This window comes from Salmo salar, chromosome 01 (assembly GCF_965601325.2).
Source record: "Salmo salar chromosome 01, fSalSal1, whole genome shotgun sequence".
NCBI classification, from domain to species: Eukaryota; Metazoa; Chordata; class Actinopteri; order Salmoniformes; family Salmonidae; genus Salmo; species Salmo salar.
The window spans coordinates 164,558,700-164,583,337 of NC_138291.1; the positions used below are offsets into that span (position 1 = coordinate 164,558,700).

Here is a 24,638-nt window from a genome sequence, read left to right on the forward strand (position 1 = left end):
ATAATAATCATTTGGTGGGTACTTATATTTTTCCTGATTCACATGTGGAAATGTTTTTTTTATATGTCAACTCCCCCTGAGACACCCTTGGATAGTGGGGTCACGGCCAGGGTCAGCCACTATCAGCGGTGACACTGGAGCAATTACGGTTAAGTGCCTTGCTCAAGGGAACGCTGACAGATTTTTTTCATCTTGTCGGCTCGAACTTGAACCAGTGACCTTTCGGTTACTAGCTCAGCGCTCTATCCACTAAGGCTACCTGCCACCCAAACGTGTGTGTGTGTGTGTGTGTGTGTGTGTGTGTGTGTGTGTGTGTGTGTGTGTGTGTGTGTGTGTGTGTGTGTGTGTGTGTGTGTGTGTGTGTGTGTGTGTGTGTGTGTGTGTGTGTGTGTGTGTGTGTGTGTGTGTGTGTGTGTGTGTGTGTGTGTGTGTATATTATTGTGGTTGTATCTAGTATATATATATATATTATTGTGGTTGTATCTAGTAGTAACAGAACCTTGCTGCTTGTTATTTTTTCACAGGAATCTATCAAAGAAGTATCAACCGAAGAAGAACTCAAGAGAAGAGGAGGAGAACAAGTGAGTTTGGCACCCAGACGCAACCACAAAGTTACTTAAATCACAGTTATATACTGTATTGCATTTGGATTGTTAGTTATTAGGCTATTTCCTCTCATTTGGTAGCTAATGAAGTAGGCCTAATGTTTCTCCCAACATCTGAGCATCTTATAGTACCCTAGATAAGATGCTGTGTCAGGCCCCTCTACGTCGTCGCCTTCTCTGACATCACTTCCTTTGACATGTGACCTGTCAGATACACGTCATGCCGGGCCTTCCTGTCGACGCTGAACGAGCTGAATGACTACGCAGGACAGCACGAGGTCATTGCTGAGAACCTGACCTCTCAGATCATCACTGAACTCTCACGGTATCTCACAGAGCTCAAGGCAGAGAGGAAATCGGTGAGAACACATACACTTCCTGTTTGTATTCTGATCCATCTACTGTTTGTGTGCGCTATATATTTTATATATATATCTATATCCATCCATCCCCATCTATCTTCCTGGTCTGTCTCTCAGTATTCTGTCTGTTTATATCTCTGTATGTTGTTCCCTCTCTCTGTCTTTACATCTATTGTTCTCTCCTACACTTCTTACCCTTAAACATACAGTTTACTTTATAGACAGTAAAACTAGGCTGTAGCCAGAAACCAGGCACACTTGCCCTAAGAAAAGAGAGAGAGAGACAGACCCCTCCCCTCCATGTGCCCTGTCCTATCCTCTCTACACAGATGTCATAGCTGAGGAAATATAGATATGCAGCCAACAGCACAAAGACATGCCACTGGGCCAACAAGACTCTATGTCTGTGTCTCAAATGACACCCTATTCCCTAGGGCGGTGGTCAAAAGTACTGCACTATATAGGGAATATGGTGCCATTTGGGATGCGGTCTATGACTCCTTTATATGGAACAGATCATAGACTTCCCTATCATTTCCTATCATTAAGAGTTTATTTTTCTCTTATAAACCACCTGCCAAAGATGCATGGAACATACAGTATATTTAAACTCTGAACTCACGTTTTTCCTTCCCATTATAAAGTCATTTGTTAGAGCAGGAGAGGTGCAGAATGCAGCATTTACACAGTAATAGTATCTTAGTTAGGAGGAAAAAAGAGAACAGAAAAGAGTGGCTACCTTTTTAGACATCAACCTTCGTCAAAGAAGAGGGGGAATTACTCAACTGGAAAAAGAGCAGTTTGTCAGAAAAGCCATCACAACCTCTCATGTCACGGAAGCTCAGCGAGGGGAATCCATCGTAGAAAACTGCAAAGAGCAGGTTGCCGGTGGCTGTCATGACCTTTCAGACTGACCTCTCTAAGCATTTGTCTACACACCACACAGTCAAGAACGAGCAGCAAAACTGTACCTTAAAAGACCACGGCAGGAAGACAGGAAACACTAATGGATTATTGATTCATCCATTTTCCTCTTAAAGCTCATTTAGAACAAGAAAGAGGGCAGGGGGATTTCCAGTGAGCTCTAACTCTCTGGGTTTGTTTGAAGAAGAATCCTCAGGCCCTCAGGGTTTGCCCTGGTCTGTTGGCTCTGGCTCTGGTTTGATCCAGCCTGGCTTGGCTTGGCCTGGTTCTGGCCCCGGGTCTGGGTCTCTGTCTGTCTAGTGTCTTGTGTTTGGCACTGCTTCCAGAGGATTGGCCCTCATTCATTAGAATGTTCCCCCTCAGACTATCTGCAAGATGCTACTGTGACCTGTGCGCCACACACACACACACACACACACACACACACACACACACACACACACACACACACACACACACACACACACACACACACACACACACACACACACACACACACACACACACACACACACACACACACACAGTATCCATTCACTCCGTTCCAGCCATTATTTTGAGCTGTCCTCTCGGCAGCCTCCACCATACATGTTAAGAGAAGGAATCAAGAGATGCTAGAACAAGGAATAACCAGTGATAAAATAACCAGAATAAAATAACCAGTGATACAATAACCAGTGATACAATAACCAGAATAAAATAACCAGTGATACAATAACCAGTGATTACAATAACCAGTGATACAATAACCAGTGATAAAATAACCAGAATAAAATAACCAGTGATACAATAACCAGAATAAAATAACCAGTGATACAATAACCAGTGATAAAATAACCAGTGATACAATAACCAGTGATACAATAACCAGTGATACAATAACCAGTGATAAAATAACCAGAATAAAATAACCAGTGATACAATAACCAGTGATTACAATAACCAGTGATTACAATAACCAGTGATACAATAACCAGTGATTACAATAACCAGTGATACAATAACCAGTGATACAATAACCAGTGATTACAATAACCAGTGATAAAATAACCAGTGATACAATAACCAGTGATACAATAACCAGTGATACAATAACCAGTGATACAATAACCAGTGATTACAATAACCAGTGATTACAATAACCAGTGATTACAATAACCAGTGATTACAATAACCAGCGATTACAATAACCAGCGATTACAATAACCAGTGATTACAATAACCAGTGATTACAATAACCAGTGATACAATAACCAGTGATAAAATAACCAGTGATACAATAACCAGTGATTACAATAACCAGTGATTACAATAACCAGTGATTACAATAACCAGTGATTAAAAAAAACTGTGATTCAATAACCAGTGATTAAAAAAAACAGTGATTAAAAAAAACGTTTAAAAAACATTGGAACTACTGTTGCTTGTTACCTGACGCATCCCATTCCTTCCTGATGGATTCTATGGTACCAGTTATGTTGACGTAGATCTGTCCACAAGAGATGATATCAGCTCTATACCAACAAATACCCTTCATCCAGAGATAGTAGGCTCTCTGTTAAGCAACATTAAAGTGGCTTTTCCCTCCCTCACGCAATTCCATAGCTTTTGTCAGTTTATTGGTTTGGGGGACAGTTAATACGTTTTATCTGTATGATGGTGATGACTGACCCTGTGTTCTCCTATTCATCTATAGTCCGTCTATGTTACTGTCACATATCACTATCACATAGTTCCCTCTATTATGGAACCAAATCGTGTCAGTCTTTGACTGGTTCATTGGCACACGGAGACAATGTCTGGCTCTCGGTTTTGGCTCTGTTTGTTCAATGTTGTCACAGTTCCTTGTTGGTCTACTAGAGTACTACACGATAAGAATGCTACAAGCATGTGGATTTTGTGGTTTTTCCTTGTGCTTCCAGGAGAAGTTGTCAGCCTGATGGGCTGTAAACTGGTGGTCAGCCTGATGGGCTGTAACCTGGTGGTCAGCATGATGGGCTGTAACCTGGTGGTCAGCCTGATGGGCTGTAACCTGGTGGTCAGCCTGATGGGCTGTAACCTGGTGGTCAGCCTGATGGGCTGTAACCTGGTGGTCAGCCTGATGGGCTGTAACCTGGTGGTCAGCCTGATGGGCTGTAACCTGGTGGTCAGCATGATGGGCTGTAACCTGGTGGTCAGCCTGATGGGCTGTAACCTGGTGGTCAGCCTGATGGGCTGTAAACTGGTGGTCAGCCTGATGGGCTGTAACCTGGTGGTCAGCCTGATGGGCTGTAACCTGGTGGTCAGCATGATGGGCTGTAACCTGGTGGTCAGCATGATGGGCTGTAACCTGGTGGTCAGCCTGATGGGCTGTAACCTGGTGGTCAGCCTGATGGGCTGTAACCTGGTGGTCAGCCTGATGGGCTGTAACCTGGTGGTCAGCATGATGGGCTGTAACCTGGTGGTCAGCCTGATGGGCTGTAACCTGGTGGTCAGCATGATGGGCTGTAACCTGGTGGTCAGCCTGATGGGCTGTAACCTGGTGGTCAGCATGATGGGCTGTAACCTGGTGGTCAGCCTGATAGGCTGTAACCTGGTGGTCAGCCTGATGGGCTGTAACCTGGTGGTCAGCATGATGGGCTGTAACCTGGTGGTCAGCATGATGGGCTGTAACCTGGTGGTCAGCCTGATGGGCTGTAACCTGGTGGTCAGCCTGATGGGCTGTAACCTGGTGGTCAGCCTGATGGGCTGTAACCTGGTGGTCAGCCTGATGGGCTGTAACCTGGTGGTCAGCCTGATGGGCTGTAACCTGGTGGTCAGCCTGATGGGCTGAAACCTGATGGTCAGCATGATGGGCTGTAACCTGGTGGTCAGCCTGATGGGCTGTAACCTGGTGGTCAGCATGATGGGCTGTAACCTGGTGGTCAGCCTGATGGGCTGTAACCTGGTGGTCAGCATGATGGGCTGTAACCTGGTGGTCAGCCTGATGGGCTGTAACCTGGTGGTCAGCCTGATGGGCTGTAACCTGGTGGTCAGCCTGATGGGCTGTAACCTGGTGGTCAGCCTGATGGGCTGAAACCTGATGGTCAGTGTCACACTGTCTAGTAGCCAACATCCTTGTCGTTGTCATGCCAAACACACAGCAGGAAGAGACTGGCACAGCCTGTTGTGCAGTGCACCTGTGTTGTGACTGTGTTGTTGAATATTGTACTGTACAGTATGTCAGTGCCTGTCGATAATATGCGAAGCTCGAGAGCTACACATGCTCATTCATAATTTCTGATTCTATCTGTGTCTGTTACTAGTTTGCTTGTAGTAAGAGTACTGGCTATATAAAACATCTGAAGAAGCAGTCTAGAATAGAAACAGGGGGCCTTCTTCAGAGAGACCCTGTATGCTAAGCGTTTGGCCCAGAGTAAGTAGCCTATTATTTATACTGCACGGTTATTTATTCAGCTGGGAGAGAACAGGAATACGTTCTGCCTCTCTTCAATCAATCAATCAAATGTATTTATGAAGCCCTTTTTACATCAGCAGATGTCACAAAGTGCTGTACCGAAACCCAGCCTAAAACTCCAAACAGCAAGCAATGCAGGTGTAGAAGCACGGGGGCTAGGAAAAACTCCCTAGAAAGGCCGGAACCTAGGAAGAAACCTAGAGAGCAACCAGGCTCTGAGGGGTGGCCAGTCCTCTTCTGGCTGTGCCGGGTGGAGATTATAACAGAACATGGCCAAGATGTTCAAACGTTCATAGATGACCAGCAGGGTCAGATAATAATAATCACAGTGGTTGTAGAGGGTAATAATCACAGTGGTTGTAGAGTAATCCTTCTAAGTACAGAAGGAGAGGAGCAATAATTGAATGGCTGAGGCTATGAATACAGAGTTTTTGCATCTGCCCTCTAGAAACGTATTTTCCGAATGTAAGGATCAGAATCACGTTCTGCGCGTGTGTTATTAACACACATTCACTTTTCTCTCTTTACTCACCCTCTTCTGAACCCTCAACCAATATGATCGATTTGATGATGTACCCTATGTCTGTCTCTGACGCATATTTCTGAACAGCTGCAATTCAAACGAACGTTCCAAAAATATATATGAAGGGCCGGCTACAACTTTCTCTGTCTGTTGGAACGGATATTGCTGTAGCACAAGCAAGACGCAGTCTTCACATTGCATTGGGGCAAAACAATTAGCGTTTTGTGTGATGATGTAATCGTTATAGTTATGCTGCCATATAGCCAGGAGTCAATGTTTTCAATGATGATGGAAAAATAACATGAAATTGCTATTGACTGCCTGCCTGTCTTGCTTGTGTGATATGCTGTGTAGGCTACATAGCTGGCCTAAATAGCTGCATATAGCACCCCTCCTGAAAAAACATTACATTGCTTGACAACCTGTTTGTGTCATGCTTATGTTTGCAATAGCCTACTGTTACAGCAGACAAATAAACATGTTTGTTTGAACTGTTTTGTGCACAAGTGGCAGCGGAGTGACTGAGCACTGAGAAGCAGCTGAAAGGAGGTAGGCTAGTGGATCCTGTATTTTCTGCAACAGCAAGTCAGGTTCCAGACAATCCTGAACCGCAGCCACTCCGTAAATGAATACGCTCCATTAATTCCACAGTTATAGAGCTTGTTTTGTACTGTAACCTCCCTCCCTCCTCCCCTTCCTCAACCCCTCCCATTTCTCCCTGCTTGAACCCTCGGTAAGCCCAGCTCTGGGGGGTAGGGAAGGGAGCAGAAGGAGGAAGAGGCTGATCAGGGTCGAGGTCTCCTGTTGTCTCCTCAGCCCAGACAGACCCAGACCCCATTCATAAATGACAGTTTCTCACTGTAACTCTACACTGACTGAAGTGGCCCTCGATGAGCTAAAGATGAGGGGTAGTGCTTCACTCTGTTTTCATGGCATCTGATGTGTCTGTGCAGACACACTGGTGGATGAATTGTGGGTCTTTATATCGGTCAGTCAGAGTTAGTGTGTCTTTGCTAAGGTTGCATAACCTAGCTGCACTTGGGTCGCTAATTCTCCAGACCCGACAGTGAAAAATGTGCACCTGCGCACTGATTAAATAGCAGCGAGACACACACAGAGGTCCACAGAGTAGCTTAGTGTGGAAGAAGAAAGTGTTCTCGTGTGTCTCCCTGAGAGCTAGTAAAAAACATGGAACGCCTCTGAAATATCAAATGGACACCAGACCATTTCACTGGAGAGAGAACAATGTAAGACAAAGAGAACATTGAAGAACAGTTTGTCTTTTTCTGACCTCTGCACTATCGTGTCTTCATAGGGAACTACAATGGCAAGAAAAAGTATGTGAACCCTTTGGAAATACTTGGATTTCTGCATAAATTGGTCATAAAATTTGATCTGATCTTCATCTAGGTCACAACAATAGACAAACACAGTCTGCTTAAACTAATAACACACAAACAACTATACGTTTCCATGTCTCTATTGAACACACCGTGTAAACATTCACAGTGCAGGGTGGGAAAATTATGTGAACCCTTGGATTTAATAACTGGTTGACCCTCCTTTGGCAGCAATAACCTCAACCAAATGTTTTCTGCAGTTGCGGATCAGACCTGCACAACGGTCAGGAGGAATTTTGGACCATTCCTCTTTACAAAATTGTTTCAGTTCAGCAATATTCTTGGGATGAACAACTCTTGAACAACCAATTTATGCAGAAATCCTGGTAATTCCAAAGGGTTCACATACTTTTTCTTGCCACTCTATATCAGTCTGTTTGGGAGTTGTTTTTCTCCCACTCACTGTGTGCACCAACAGCACCATATACAGTGGGGAGAACAAGTATTTGATACACTGCCGATTTTGCAGGTTTTCCTACTTACAAAGCATGTAGAGGTCTGTAATTTTATCATAGGTACACTTCAACGGTGAGAGACGGAATCTAAAACAAAAATCCAGAAAATCACATTGTATGATTTTTAAGCAAATAATTTGCATTTTATTGCATGGCATAAGTATTTGATACATCAGGAAAGCAGAACTTAATATTTGGTACAGAAACCTTTGTTTGCAATTACAGAGATCATACATTTCCTGTAGTTCTTGACCAGGTTTTCACACACTGCAGCAGGGATTTTGTCCCACTGCTCCATACAGACCTTCTCCAGATCCTTCAGGTTTCGGGCTGTCGCTGGGCAATACGGACTTTCAGCTCCCTCCAAAGATTTTCTATTGGGTTCAAGTCTGGAGACTGGCTAGGCCACTCCAGGACCTTGAGATGCTTCTTACGGAGCCACTCCTTAGTTGCCCTGGCTGTGTGTTTCGGGTCGTTGTCATGCTGGAAGACCTAGACACGACCCATCTTCAATGCTGTTACTGAGGGAAGGAGGTTGTTGGCCAAGATCTCGCGATACATGGCCCCATCCATCCTCCCCTCAATAGGGTGCAGTCGTCCTGTCCCCTTTGCAGATAAGCATCCCCAAATAATGATGTTTCCACCTCCATGCTTCACGTTTGGGATGGTGTTCTTGGGGTTGTACTCATCCTTCTTCTTCCTCCAAACACGGCGAGTGGAGTTTAGACCAAAAAGCTCTATTTTTGTATCATCAGACCACACGACCTTCTCCCATTCCTCCTCTGGATCATCCAGATGGTCATTGGCAAACTTCAGACGGGCCTGGACATGCGCTGGCTTGTGCAGGGGGACCAGGATTTTAATCCATGACGGCGTAGTGAGTTACAAATGGTTTTCTTTGAGACTGTGGTCCCAGCTCTCTTCAGGTCATTGACTAGGTCCTGCCGTGTAGTTCTGGGCTGATCCCTCACCTTCCTCATGTTCATTGATGCCCCACGAGGTGAGATCTTGCATGGAGCCCCAGACCGAGGGGGATTGACCGTCATCTTGAACTTCTTCCATTTTCTAATAATTGTGCCAACAGTTGTTGCCTTCTCACCAAGCTGCTTGCCTATTGTCCTGTAGCCCATCCCAGCCTTGTGCAGGTCTACAATTTTATCCCTGATGTCCTTACACAGCTCTCTGGTCTTGGCCATTGTGGAGAGGTTGGAGTCTGTTTGATTGAGTGTGTGGACAGGTGTCTTTTATACAGGTAACGAGTTCAAACAGGTGCAGTTAATACTGGTAATGAGTGGTGAACAGGAGGGCTTCTTAAAGAAAAACTAACAGGTCTGTGAGAGCTGGAATTTTTACTGGTTGGTAGGTGATCAAATACTTATGTCATGCAATAAAATGCAAATTAATTACTTAAAAATCATACAATGTGATTTTCTGGATTTTTGGATTTTCTGGATTTTCTGGATTTTCTACATGCCTTGTAAGTAGGAAATCCTGCAAAATCGGCAGTGTATCAAATACTTGTTCTCCCCACTGTACATGTATCTTGGAGTCGGCCTCTACACAGAGCTGGGGCACGATTCTCTCTGGACTGGCCAGGGCAAGGAGAGGAAGGGAGGCCAGGGTGCAGAGAGAGAGAGAGAGAGAATACCCCTCTGATCCTCTTGCCCGGTCCGTCTATTCTTCTCCAGTCCCACAGCTCCTACCATAATACACATCTCTCAGAGAGGATGATGATTGGACTAATGAGTCTGGCATGGTGTGTGTGTGCGCGCTTGTGTACATGTGAGAGAGAACCAAGGAGTGTGTGTGAGAGAAAGAGAAGACATGTAGTCGTTTCGTGTCACGGGAGAGTCAGAGTGCAAAGCTTGGAAGCCAAATAATCTAACTTGTGAGGGTTTCAAGTCTCTATACAGTGTTGTGGTTTTGCTCTCTTCACAGCCACATTCATTGGTCATGCTTGGCTGGTGGCTATGGTACCTGGAGCCAATCCATCCAGCCAGAGCAGGGTAATGTTAGGCTATCTCTATATAATGGTTCACTAGTCTGTTCTCTACTGTACCAGGAGCGTAGTGGGCAGGCATGGACAATTACTTTGTCCGGGATAAGAAAACATGTGTCCCAGTAAAGGGCTGCCAACTGAACCTGGCATCACAAGACAAATTATTTCAAAATCTCTTCTACCTGACTGGGACTCAACCCATTTTTTGTATCATTATCCCAAATCATTACTCCCTGGTAGCCCCAAGCCCTGGCAGTCACATGTTGCTGTTCTGCGGAGGTGAGGAGAGGGGAAGGAGGGAGGTAGGAGAGGGGGTCGGAGGAGGGGAGGCTTTGTGGGGGAGATCAAAGTTGTGTTTCCTTAACTATACGGGCTGGATGGACCTGGGCCAAGAGGATCGCTGCAGCAGCCTAGTCCAGAAATGTAAATTTAGACAGATAGACTGGCAGACACTGAGAAGCACTGTCTGTAGACCATGTTGTCCATACAGATGCCAATATAGTCTATGTTCTCACCAGAATACCTGCAGCATACCACCCTGCATTCCACTGCTGGCTTGCCTCTGAAGCTAAGCAGGGTTGGTCTTGGTCAGTCCCTGAATGGGAGACCAGATGCTGCTGGAAGTGGTGTTGGACTGCCAGTAAGAGGCACTCTTTCCTCTGGTCTGAAAAAAATATCCCAATGCCCCAGGGCAGTGATTGGGGACATTGCCCTGTGTAGGGTGCTGTCTTTTGGATGGGATGTTAAACTGGTGTCCTGACTCTCTGTGGTCACTAAAGATCCCATGGCAATTATCATAAGAGTAGGGGTTTTAACCCCAGTGTCCTGGCTAAATTCTCAATCTGGCCCTCATACCATCATGAACAGCAAATCATTCCCAGCTTCCAATAGGCTCACTCATCTCCTCTTTCCTGTAACTATTCCCCAGGTTGTTGTTGTAACTGAGAATGTGTTCTCAATCAACTTACCTGGTAAAATAACATATATTTTTTTATATAGATATATACAGTACCAGTCAAAAGTTTGGACACACCTACAGTACTCATGCAAGGGTTTTTCTTTATTTTTTATTATTTTCTACATTGTAGAATAATAGTGAAGACATCAAAACTATGAAATAACACATATGGAATCATGTAGTAACCATAAAAGTGTTAAACAAATCAAAATATATTTTGTATTTGAGATTCTTCAAAGTAGCCACCCTTTACCTTGATGGCAGCTTTGCATTCTCTCAACCAGCTTCACCTGGAATGCTTTTCCAACAGTCTTGAAGGAGTTCCCACATATGCTGAGCACTTATTGGCTGCTTTTCCTTCACTCTGCGGTCCAACTCATCCCAAACCATCTCAATTGGGTTGAGGTTGGGTGATTGTGGATGTTAGGTCATCTGATGCAGCACTCCATCACTCTCCTTGGTCAAATAACCCTTACAGAGCCTGGAGGTGTGTTCTGGGTCATTGTCCTGTTGAAAAACAAATGATAGTCCCACTAAGCGCAAACCAGATAGGATGGCGTATCGTTGCAGAATGCTGTGGTAGCCATGCTGGTAAAGTGTGCCTTGAATTGTAAATAAATCACAGACAGTGTCACTAGCAAAGCACCATCACACCTCCTCATCTATGCTTCACGGTGGAAACCACACATGCGGAGATCATCTGTTCACCTACTGTTTGTCACAAAGACGTGGCTTTTGGAACCAGAAATCTCAAATTTGGACTCATCAGACCAAAGGACAGATTTCCACCAGTCTAATGTCAATTTCTCGTGTTTCTTGGCCCAAGCAAGTCTCTTCTTATTATTGGTGTCTTTTAGTAGTGGTTTCTTTGCAGCAATTCGACCATGAAGGCCTGATTCCTGTCTCCTCTGAACGGTTGATGTTGAGATGTCTGTTACTTGAACTTTGTGAAGCATTTATTTGGGCTGCAATTTCTGAGGCTGGTAACTAATGAACTTATCCTCTGCAGCAGAGGTAACTCTGGGTCTTACTTTCCAGTGGCGGTCCTCATGAGAGCCAGTTTCATCATAGTGCTTGATGGTTTTTGCGACTGCACTTGAAGAAACTTTCAAAGTTCTTGAAATTTTCCTGATTGACTGACCTTCATGTCTTAAAGTAATGATGGACTGTCGTTTCTCTTTGCTTATTTCAGCTGTTCTTGCCATAATATGGACTTGGTCTTTTACCTAATAGGGCTTTCTTCTGTATACCACCTTTACCTTGTCACAACACAACTGATTGGCTGAAACGCATTAAGAAGGAAAGAAATTCCACAAATTAACTTTAACACCTTAATTGAGATGAATTCCAGGTAACAACCTCATGAAGCTGGTTGAGAGAATGCTAAGAGTGTGCACTTTTTTGGTTACTACATGATTCCTTAAATGTGTTATTTCATAGTTTTGATGTCTTCACTATTATTCTAAAATGTAGAAAATAGTCAAATAAAAATTAAAAACCTTGAATGAGTACTGTAGGTGTGTCCAAACTTTTGACAGATACTGTATATTTCTACTGCAGATGGGTCTGAATCAGAAACACTGGGCAGACCCTCTTTGTTCTAGAGTGAATAGCATCATATGGTGCCCATGCCTCGTAAATCTGCCCGAGTTCAAATCATACACTTAGAAAACTCTTACAGTGCTGTCACGCCCTGACCATAGAGAGCTCTTGGTTCTCTATGGTGTTGTAGGTCAGGGCGTGACTAGGGGGTGTTCTAGTCGATTCATTTCTGTGTTTGGGATTGAGTATGGTTCCCAATTAGAGGCAGCTGATTATTGTTGTCCCTAATTGGGGATTATACTTAAGGTGTCCCTGTTCCCACCTGCTTTTGTGGGGATATTGTTTGTGTTAGTATTTTGTAGCACTACGTTACTTCACGATCGTTGTTTGTTTATTGTTTTTGTTTAAGTTTCACAAAATAAAAGATGTGGAACTCTAATCATGCTGCACCTTGTTCCGTCCATTATCATGAGCATGACAAGTACTCTATGCTTAGATATTCCACCACAGCCCTGTCTACTACTGTACTGGATGGAGCATTGGATATTCTTTATAGCAGCTTGTTTGGGGAGCAATGTCTGTGTCTCAGTGTCTGCGTCCCAAATGGAACCCTATTCTCTATATAGTGCATTTGGAACAATGTGGTTTGTTTATCTTTTATGGACGTCTTCCCCCTAACACACTGTCTCAGTTGCCTCCGTTCACTAAACTTCCCTCTGAAATGTTGTCATGGAGAAGAAAATATTTGCTTGATGGAGAGAGTATGACAGTAACAATGATGACACTTGGTCCGGTCTTCTCTGTGTCTTGTGAAATGACTTGCCGCCTGCCTCTATATATATATATATATATATATATATATATATATATATATATAGGCAGAGACAACAAGTGTGGTTCATCGCTCCAGTGCTTTTCCGTTCACCTTCACACCCCTGGCCCGGACTACACTCAATCATAGGACCTACTGAAGAGATGAGTCTTCAATAAAGACTTAAAGGTCGAGACCGAGTCTGCGTCTCTCACATGGATAGGCAGACCATTCCATATAAATGGAGCTCTATAGGAGAAAGCCCTGTCTCCAGCTGTTTACTGAGAAATTCTACGGACAGTAAGGAGGCCTGCGTCTTGTGACCGTAGCGTACATGTAGGTATGTACGGCAGGACCAAATCGGAAAGATAGGTAGGAGCAAGCCCATGTAATGCTTTGTAGGTTATCAGTAAAACCTGTAACTGAAGTTTATTTAGTCCTTTATCCTGGGTAGCCGGAATATAGAGGATTGCAGTAGTCTAATCTAGAAGTGACAAAAGCATGGATGCATTTTTCTGCATCATTTTTGGACAAAGTTTCCGATTTTTGAAATGTTACGAAGGTGGGAAAAAAGGTATCCTTGAAATATTCTTGATATGTTCGTCAAATGAGAGATCAGGGTCCAGAGTAATGCCGGGGTCCTTCACAGTTTTTTTGAGATGACTGTACAACCATCAAGATTAATTGTCAGATCCAACAGAGGATCTCTTTGTTTCTTGGGACCTAGAATTAGCATCTCTGTTTTGTCTGAGTTTTTAAAAGTAAAATATTTGCCACCATCCACTTCCTTATGTTTGAAACACTGGTTTCCAGGGAGGGCAATTTTGGGTTCTGTGTATCGTCTGCATAGCAGTGAAAGTTAATATTATTATGTTTCCGAATGACATCACCAAGAGGTAAAATATATAGTGAAAACAATAGTGGTCCTAAAACGGAACCTTGAGGGACACCAAAATGTACAGTTGATTTGTCAGAAGACAAACCATTTACAGAACAAACTGATATCTTTCCGCCAGATAAGACCTAAACCAGGCCAGAACTTGTCCATGTAGACCAATTTGGGTTTCCAATCTCTCCAGAAGAATGTGGTGATCGATGGTATCAAAAGCGGCACTAAGATCTAGGAGCACGAGGACAGATACAGGGCCTTGGTCTGATGCCATTAAAAGGTCATTTACCACCTTCACGAGTGCAGTCTCAGTGCTATGATGGGGTCTAAAACCAGACTGAAGCGTTTCGTATACATTATTTGTCTTCAGGAAGGCAGTGAGTTGCAGCGCAACAGCTTTTTGTTTTAAATTGAGAGGAATGGGAGATTCGATATAGGCCGATTAGTTGTTTATATTTTCTGGGTCAAGGTTTGGCTTTTTCAAGAGAGGCTTTATTACTGACACTTTTAGTGAGTTTGGTACACATCCGGTGGATAGGGAGCCATTTATTATATTTAACATAGGAGGGCCAAGCACAGGAAGCAGCTCTTTCAGTAGTTTATTTGGTTCCGGTATGCAACTTGAAGGTTTAGAGGCCAAGACTATTTTCATCAGTGTGTCAAGAGATATAATATTAAAAAACTTGAGTGTCTCCCTTGATCCTTGGTCCTGGCAGTGTTGTGAAGACTCAGGACAACTGAGCTTTGGAGGAATACGCAGATTTAAAGAGGAGTCCATCATTTGCTTTCTAATGATCATGATCTTTTCGTCAAAGAAGTTAATGAATTTATTACTGCTGAAGTGAAAGCCATCCTGTCTTGGGGAATGCTGCTTTTTAGTTAGCTTTGCCACAGTATCAAAAATACATTTTGGATTGTTCTTATTCTCCTCAATTAAGTTGGAAAAATAGGATGACCGAGCAGCAGTGAGGGCTCTTTGATACTGCACGGTACTGTCTTTCCAAGCTAGTCGGAAGACTTCCAGTTTGGTGTAGTGCCATTTCCGTTCCAATTTTCTGGAAGCTTGCTTCAGGGCTCTGGTATTTTCTGTATACCAGGGAGCTAGTTTCTTATGACAAATGTTTTTTGTTTTTAGGGGTGCGACTGCATCTAGGGTATTACGCAAGGTTCAATTTTGTTCCTCAGTTAGGTGGTTAACCGATTTTTGTACTCTGACGTCCTTGGGTAGGTAGAGGGAGTCTGGAAGGGCATCTAGGAATCTTTGGGTTGTCCGAGAATTTATAGCACGGCTTTTGATGATCCTTGGTTGGGGTCTGAGCAGATTATTTGTTGCGATTGCAAATGTAATAAAATGGTGGTCCGATTGTCCAGGATTATGAGGAAAAACATTAAGATCCACAATATTTATTCCACGGGACAAAACCTGGTCCAGAGTATGACTGTGGCAGTGAGTAGGTCCGGAGACATATTGGACAAAACCCACTGAATCGATGATGGCTCCGAAAGCCTTTTGGAGTGCGTCGTGGACTTTTCCATGTGAATATTAAAGTCACCAAAACTGTGAATATTATCTGCCATGACTACAAGGTCCAATCGGACTTCAGGGAACTCAGTGAGGAATGGTGTATACGGCCCAGGAGGCCGTATACACCATTCATTGTGGAGCTAGAGAAGATAGACAGGGCTCTATGTTCATAGATAAGATGAGAGCACCCCTCCAGCTAGGATGGAGTCCGTCACTCCTCAGCAGGCCAGACTTGGTCCTGTTTGTGGGTGAGTTCCAGAAAGAGGGCCAATTATCTACAAATTCCATCTTTTGGGACAGGCAGAAAACAGTTTTCAACCAGCGATCGGAAAGTTGTGAGACTTTGCTGTAGAGCTGATCACTCCCCCTAACTGGGAGGGGGCCAGAGACAATTACTCAATGCCGACACATCTTTCTAGCTGATTTACTCGCTGAACCTATGTTGCGCTTGGTGACCTTTGACTGTTTCATTCTAACATCGTTGGTGCCGATGTGGATGACAATATTCCTATGCTTTCTACACTCGCCAGTTTTAGCCTTAGCCAGCACCATCTTCAGATCAGCCTTAACGTCGGTAGCCCTGCCCCCTGGTAAACAATGTATGTTCGCTGGATGATTCTTTTTAAGTATAATACTACGGGTAATGGAGTCGCCAATGACTAGGGTGTTCAATTTTTCAGAGCTAATGGTGGGAGGCTTCGCTGTCTCAGACCCGTAACGACACCGGTTGAGGATTCCTACAGCATTTCCTTCCAGAAGCCATGGCAAAATTATCCGGATACAGGGACTGTGCGAGGGGATTTATACTACTATCTGTACTTATTGGTGGCACAGACGCTGTTTCATGCTTTCCTACACTTAAATTACCCTTGCCTAACGATTGCGTCTGAAGCTGGGCTTGCAGCACAGCTATCCTCGCCGTAGGGCGATCGTTCTCCTGTATATTATGAGTACAGCCACTGCAATTAAAAGGCATAATGTTATTGTTACTACTTAGCTTCGGCTGGTGGAGGTCCTGTTGAACCATGTCCAGATAAAGCGTCCGGGGTGAAAAAGTTGAATGAAAAAAGTTGATCGAGGGGGAAAATAAAAAATATAAAACAGTAATTAAAGAGTAAAAACTGTAAAATTGGCAGGTAGCAAAGAAACGTTAGCAACAAACCTCACAGCAGCACGTAAACAAGTCTACAAGTTGTGACTGGCTCCAGGGTGGGCCATTCCCTTTAAGAGCTGAAGGAATTTCCCTAAAACAGTTTGAGGACTTCCCCATTTGACTCGGCTTCCCCAAAGATAGTTGTGGTTTCCCCTGTAAGACAAGGATGTGAGAAGTGACATTTCCAAGGTACTGTCTAAACCCAGTTCAGTCATATAACCTAGACCAGGGTTTCCCAAACTCAGTCCTTGGGACCCCAAGGGGTGCACATTTTGGTGTTTGCCCTAGCACTACACAGCTGATTCAAATAATCAACTAATCATCAAGGTTTGATCATTTGAATCAGCTGTGTAGTGTTAGGGCAAAAACCAAAATATGCACCCTTTGGGGTCCTGAGATCTGAGTTTGGGAAAAGTTGGCCTAGACATTTACAGACATGTGCTCTAAATAATAAATTGGGTAGAAGTTAACTCCTTGTCTTTCTTTTCTTGTCTGTGTGTGTGCATGTATGCCGGCCGGCGTGTGTGTGCAGAATACAAGAGTTACTGACTGGCCATTTAGATTAGAAGCATTGATACGCCACTGAAATACAAGCGCTGGGCTTTTCATTCTCTATAATAGTCTGTGTCTTTTATTGAACGCCTGGGGAAGACATCGATATTCCACACAGCTACTGAGGTTGAGACCAGCATAGACTGGTGCTTGCTGGGCATAGCTCTCTTTCATTCCTTTCATTGATATCAACTGCTTCAATGAAATGTCCTACAATGTTTTATAATAGGAGTGATACATTTATTATTAGGCCTTTATAACATACCATGTTCTGTCCGTTTATGTATATTTTGACATGTTCAGAGACAATCCAGAGAAGACTACAGAGAAACGGGTTCTGCCTTTTGGCCAAGTTGGGCTCTCATTCCTTCTCTCACTCCCTCTCTCATTAATTCCCTGGAGGGGGGAAGGCCAAGTGCGGCCTGTTAGAAAAACACCCAGCGTATTTACTGAGCATGCCCAGACCGACAGCTGCAATGTCCTCCCTGTGCAATATGCCACGCTTGGCAAGGCTGGCACTGGCAGCCATCTCTGTCGTTCAGTCACTATCTGTGTCTGTCTGGAATCTCTAGATCCTTTCAGTCACTATCTGTGTCTGTCTGGAATCTCTAGATCCTTTCAGTCACTATCTGTGTCTGTCTGGAATCTCTAGATCCTTTCAGTCACTATCTGTGTCTGTCTGGAATCTCTAGATCCTTTCAGTCACTATCTGTGTCTGTCTGGAATCTCTAGATCCTTTCAGTCACTATCTGTGTCTGTCTGGAATCTCGAGATCCTTTCAGTCACTATCTGTGTCTGTCTGGAATCTCGAGATCCTTTCAGTCACTATCTGTGTCTGTCTGGAATCTCTAGATCCTTTCAGTCACTATCTGTGTCTGTCTGGAATCTCTAGATCCTTTCAGTCACTATCTGTGTCTGTCTGGAATCTCTAGATCCTTTCAGTCACTATCTGTGTCTGTCTGGAATCTCTAGATCCTTTCAGTCACTATCTGTGTCTGTCTGGTAGCTCTAGATCTTTTCAGTCACTTATTTCTCTCTCTCTCTCTCTCTCTCTCTGATCTTCATCTAAGTCACAACAATAGACAAACAGTGTGCTTACAATAATTTGTGTGTCATTAGTTTATGTTCCTTGTCTATATTGAATACATAATTTAAACATTCACCATGTAGGTTGGAAAAATTATGTGAACCCCTAGGCTAATGACTTAGTAGTCAGCTAACCTGCAGTCCAGTCAATGAGACGAGATTGGAGATGTTGGTTAGAGCAGCCTTGCTCTATAAAAAACACTCACAAAATTTGAGTTTGCTATTCACAAGAAGCATTGCCTGATGTGAACCATGTCTCGAACAAAAGAGATCTCAGAAGACCTAAGATTAATAATTGTTGACTTGCATAAAGCTGGAAAGGGTTACAAAAGTATCTTTAAAAGTCTTGATGTTCATCAGTCCACGGTAAGACAAATTGTCTATAAATGGAGAATGTTCAGCACTGTTGCTACTCTCCCTAGGAGTGGCCGTCCTGCAATGATGACTGCAAGAGCACAGCGCAGAATGCTCAATGAGGTTAAGAAGAATCCTAGAGTGTCAGCTAAAGATTTACAGAAATCTCTGGAACATGCTAACATCTCTGTGGACGAGTCTACGATACAGAAAACACTAAACAAGAAGGGTGTTCATGGGAGGACACCACAGAAGAAGCGACTGCTGTCCAACAAAAACATTGCCGCACGTCTGAAGTTTTCAAAAGTACACCTGGATGTTCCATGGTGCTACTGGCAAAATATTCTGTGGACAGATGAAACTAGAGTTGAGTTGTTTGGAAGGAACACACAACACTATGTGTGGAGAAAAAAAGGCACAGCACCCCAACATCAAAACCTCATCCCAACTGTAAAATATGGTGAGGGAGCATCATGGTTTGGGGCTGCTTTGCTGCCTCAGGACCTGGACAGCTTGCTATCATCGACTGAAAAATGAATTCCCAAGTTTATCAAGACATTTTGCAGGAGAATGTTAGGCTATCTGTCTGCCAATTGAAGCTCAACAGAAGTTGGGTGATGCAACAGGACAACACCCTAAAACACAGAAGTAAATCAACAACAGAATGGGTTCAACAGAAGAAAATACGCCTTCTGGAGTGGCCCAGTCAGAGTCCTGACCTCAACCCGATTGAGATGCTGTGTCATGACCTCGAGAGCAGTTCACAAAAGACATCCCAAGAATATTGCTGAACTGAAACAGTTTTGTAAAGAGGAATGGTCCAAAATTTCTCCTGACCGTTGTGCAGGTCTGATCTGCAACAACAGAAAATGTTTGGTTGAGGTTATTGCTGCCAAAGGAGGGTCAACCAGTTATTAAATCCAAGGGTTCACATAATTTTCCCACCCTGCACTGTGAATGTTTACACGGTGTGTTCAATAGAGACATGGAAACGTATAGTTGTTTGTGTGTTATTAGTTTAAGCAGACTGTGTTTGTCTATTGTTGTGACCTAGATGAAGATCAGATCAAATCTTATGACCAATTTATGCAGAAATCCAGGTATTTCCAAAGGGTTCACATACTTTTTCTTGCCACTGTATATGCTGGTCATGCCTCAGTACACCCGTGTTACATTTGGGGGAAATTAAGATCGGTGTCCTGTCCCCAGGCAGGGTAACCATCAGCATCTTCTCACACCTTCTTGTAATATGTCACTAGTGTCAGGACACGTGACTCTGAGGTACTACACTCTAACCAATCAACCAGCTTCTGTTCTGCTCATGGACATAATGCATCGCTTTCACACAGAAATGTAACGCTCCTCTACACCAATGATGAAGGTCATTGTGACTGAAACGACATCATCTTTTCAATCTAATAAGGGGCAGTAATGTAATCTCCATCTGTTTTGGGACAGTCCTTTTGATGATGAATGGATAGGTAATTTTGAAGTCACAGGCTGTAGCTATGCACCTGTGATCTAGTGCTTTGTGCCAGTTGGTCTGTCACTGTAATCAAATCTGTGCCATCTACTGGGATTAAGTACAAACGTCTACTGCAGGGATCATCAACTAGATTCAGCCGCGGGCCAATTTTTTTCTTGAGTGGATTGTCACGGGGCCGGAAAATAATACAAAATAATTTGGAGACTGCAAATTGACCGCAAGAAGCCCAAACAGATATAATATTTGACATAAACAATCATTTCAAACCCTGTTTACGTTTGTATAAGATTCCATCTCCATTACGCGTGGGATACTTGGGAACAGATTTCCAAAATGTAAATCACTTGGAGCTGATTTTCTGGTGTTTTTACAGTCTTTTATGTACAACAATGAAAATTCCGCCAGTTGGGGAAGCCCGATTTTCTGTATTAGCCCTAGATCTAGAACACGGTGAGGCTAACCTTCATCTCACAGGGTAGCTGCTTTAATCAGTATGTGTGGTGGGCTTCATGTTGTAACCATAATCTCCTGGTGTGTCACAGCATGAATCATACATCCGACAGAAACATCAGTCACCTGTCATCTCGTCTGCCTTCCATCTCTTTCATCAAGGGAAAACTCATAATTTCTCTCCCTCAATTTTTTTATCACTATATTTTTTTACCCCCCAACCCGCCCACTGCTCTTGTAGATATGATTTATGAGCAAACGTTGTGATAACTTTTTTCTCTTTCTCTATCAGCACTTCCATGATGGACGTAAAGCGCAGCAACAGATTGAGAGCTCGTGGAAACAGCTGGAGTCGGTAAGTACTGTATAGAGTAGTATTACTGAGTATGTAGTACTACTATAATACTATTACAGCCCAGTAGTCATAGTACTACTACAGTTATGACAGCCCAGTAGTCATAGTACTACTACAGTTATGGCAGCCCAGTAGTCATAGTACTACTACAGTTATGGCAGCCCAGTAGTCATAGTACTACTATAATACTATATCAGCCCAGTAGTCATAGTACTACTACAGTTATGAAAGCCCAATAGTAGTAGTACTACTACCAATATGACAGCCCAGTAGTCATAGTACTACTACAGTTATGGCAGCCCAGTAGTCGTAGTACTACTACAGTTATGGCAGCCCAGTAGTCATAGTAATACTACAGTTATGACAGCCCAGTAGTCATAGTACTACTACAGTCATGACAGCCCAGTAGTCATAGTACTACTACTGTCATGACAGTTTAGTGGTCATAGTACTACTACTGTCATGACAGTTTAGTGGTCATAGTGTGCATGTAGTTGCTAAATTGCAGTATTGTAGGTGGAGAAACTGAAGCCCATTGCCTGGCAGTGAATGGAATCACTCCTGTTTAAGGATTAGTGGGTGTCGAATGTATGGAACTGTGTGTTTAATAAAAATCACTAGGCAGGGATTTACACAGGATTACACTCATAATATACAGTGTTTATCCCTAAGCCATTCCATTCCAATGAGAAAATAAACCAAAACAATGGCCCTTTTTCTTGTGAATGTGAAAGATTGTTGAGGATAGGACTGCAGAGCTCAAAGTTTATCAACGGTCATAGCTGCATCTTAGATTGAAATTAGATCAAATGAAGAAGGGAAGTGGTGAGGTTTTGTGGCACCGTAGGCTTCCTGGATAAATAGAGATGTATCTAAGGTTTGATTGGTCTACAATTTGACCATAAACATTTACATTACATTTACATTTTAGTCATTTAGCAGACGCTTCTATCCAGAGCGACTTACAGTAGTGAATGCATACATTTCATTTCATGCATTTTTTTTTTTTTTGTACTGGCCCCCCGTGGGAATCGAACCCACAACCCTGGCGTTGCACACACCATGCTGGCGTTGCAAACACCATGCTCTACCAACTGAGCCACGGGGAAGACCCGTAAATTTTGAATGAACCGTCTGACTGTTCCATATGCAGGGTCGATTAAGCCGTTACCTCATTAACAGGTTAACAACAGGTCTGAAGACTGCATTAATTCAGACTGAGTTTCTCAAGGACAGTGCAGTAGATTATTGTGCATTCCTAAAGCCTAGCATAAAGGCATCCCTCCAAGCTGATCACAAGGAGTGGAGGAGGAGAGGCCAACAAATGAAGGAGTGAAAGGAATGAGTGTCAGTGCATTTGTTTTCTCTGTAAAGGAGAGCCTATCCCTGTGATTGTTTGAGTCTCTGCAGGGCCTTCCTTATCACTATCTGGACAGTGAGAGAGAAACATTACAGTCCCATTCCTCTCCTCCTCCCTCTCTGAGCGCTCAATGTTCCCATTGTGTTCAGGGCAGCGAGGCAAGGGTTAGAGTGCACCCTCAACGAACAAACACTGTTTGTTCCGAGCGAGGGATGGAAGAAGGGATGATTTTGAGCACAAACAGCCACCAACATTTATTTAATCTTCCGACAGACTTGACTTTGAGACAGAGACCCTTTGGCTGTGTCAGAATCACATGTCCAATGTAGGCTAACTGACATCTATGGCACACAATGCCTGGTCTAAAACGATATGACGTCCATGTAACCTACACTGTATGTGACGTCTATCCCTCTCCAAGTTCCCAAAGGGTAAATGTTTATTAGCCTATATTAGTGAGCTATAGGCCGCACTTTATAAGTGACATCTAAAATAACTATGTGACTGTTCTCCCCTCAGAGTAAACGGCGGTTCGAGAGAGACTGTAAAGAGGCGGACCGGGCGCAGCAGTACTTTGAGAGAATGGACGCCGACATTAATGTAACGAAAGCAGACGTGGAGAAGGTATGTCCTGTCATCGCTCTTCTGCTCACCACCAACCAATCAAAAACTAGCCTGCCCACCACTGACCAATCACAAGCAAGTGCATTATAATCACACTGCTTAAACACAACTGCTTTATCTCTCCCCTCTGTGCATGAAAAGAGAAAAGAGTTAATGTACTGTACAACAACCCCCACTTTTCCCTGACCCCCCCCCCCCCCCCCCCCCCACGTGAGGCATCAGTAACAGTTGGTTTCGCTCCAGGGCTTTCTGCAGAGGCTGGCATTGTGTCTCTCTGTCAGCAGCACAGTAATAGCAATCTCCTGCTTCTCACCACAGCGGATAGCAGGACTTACTGACTGAGTCATTATCACTGTTGGCCAGACAGACCAGGAGCAGAGCAGCCAGTCATTGTGACCTGCCTGTCTACCATGTGCGTCGCTTGGCAGCACAACCAGCTTCGTGTCCGTGTGTGTGTGTGCACATGGTTGTCTCTATCTAACCGTCCTTCCTTGCATGCTGGAAAATGAGTATTGTGTCGTTTGAAAGTGTTGTTTATCTGTTAATCTGCATATTTGCGTTTCTGCTCTCGCTGGTGAATCTCAACAGTCATCAGACTTTGGGGTCTTGTGTTGATGTCACATCCTGGGATAGCCTCTGATGTACGTGTCTTTAACCCACACACTGACGCCCACGCCACGCCATGTCGCAAGGCATCATGGGTCAGCACCACCCCGGTGTGTTGCTTCATCAGCAGTCCGCCCAGCAGCGGACCAGGCTCAGAGCTCAGAGCGGACACGGTTCAGATCCGATTATGATGCTAATACAGGCCTGCACAAGGAGCCTTTATGTCTTCAGTCTCTCACAGCCAAACAGCCACAATGGATGGGCTCAGACCATTGGCTCGGACCAGAGCAGCACTGTACAGCACTGGACTGACAGGAACTGAACTGCCATACAGTATCAGCCCTGCTTCTCCCTCAGCAACCAACACAAACACATACCTGTGTTGTGGCTGGCATTGTGTCTGAGTCCCCTGTGTTAGTGGAAATTAAGTTATTCACTGCTTGGTTTTGAGAAACAAACAAGTCTTTAGTCATAACAAGGATGTTTTTAATGCATTTGAAGATTGGTGTTAGTCATGTACACTCAATATTTGATTCTCTATATGATATTATGGCACGGCAACATAGCTCTTGATCTGGAGTTTTGTATGGAGAGTTTATTGCCAGTGGAAAGTCTAAACTGTCCCTTTCATAGATAAGCGTGAGTCTGTAGGTGCTCGCTCTCCCCCACGCACACACACCCTGCTGTGTTCCCAGTTGTGTGTGTGTGTGTGTCGCTATCTAATGGAAGACTGCAGTGATGTTAACAGACCCTACATTATTCATACGTAGTATCTGTTGTGTGCGTGTCTGTCTGACTCTGGCCTCCTCTCACTTACTCACTTTCTCTCTGATTAAATGGAGAAAACAAAATAAATATACATTATTTCATTTCCTCTTCTACAATACCCAGCTGACATTGGGACGGACATTAATTCCATTTTTTTACTCCCTTTTATTTTTACATAATTTCCGGCATCTGCTCTTTTACTCTGTGTCTTTTCTTTCCAACAGTTACTAAATTTTTGTCTTGTTTCTGTTGTCGTGGCAGTTCTTTGTTCCAGGCAGGGAATCAGAGCTGAGGTGGCTGAAGCCATACTATTTTAATGTGACCTGTGTTACTCTTAACACTCTCTCATTCTGGAAACACACACTGGCACAAGATATCATGGACACAAATTTGCCACCACTCTGATGTCATTAGT

At 43.7% G+C, this 24,638-nt stretch overlaps 1 protein-coding gene across 27 annotated transcripts in view; it reads left to right on the forward strand.

The window, feature by feature from the left end:
• LOC106568736 (formin-binding protein 1) overlaps positions 1-24,638 on the forward strand; it is a 115,231-nt gene that overhangs the window by 46,219 nt on the left and 44,374 nt on the right. For all 27 annotated transcript variants that reach the window (XM_082955801.1, XM_045692398.2, XM_045692416.2 and 24 more), the window contains exons 3-6: positions 525-581; positions 817-964; positions 20,803-20,865; positions 22,745-22,849. In XM_082955801.1, coding sequence (XP_082811927.1) covers positions 525-581; positions 817-964; positions 20,803-20,865; positions 22,745-22,849 — 373 coding nt within the window. The remainder of the gene's footprint in view (positions 1-524; positions 582-816; positions 965-20,802; positions 20,866-22,744; positions 22,850-24,638) is intronic.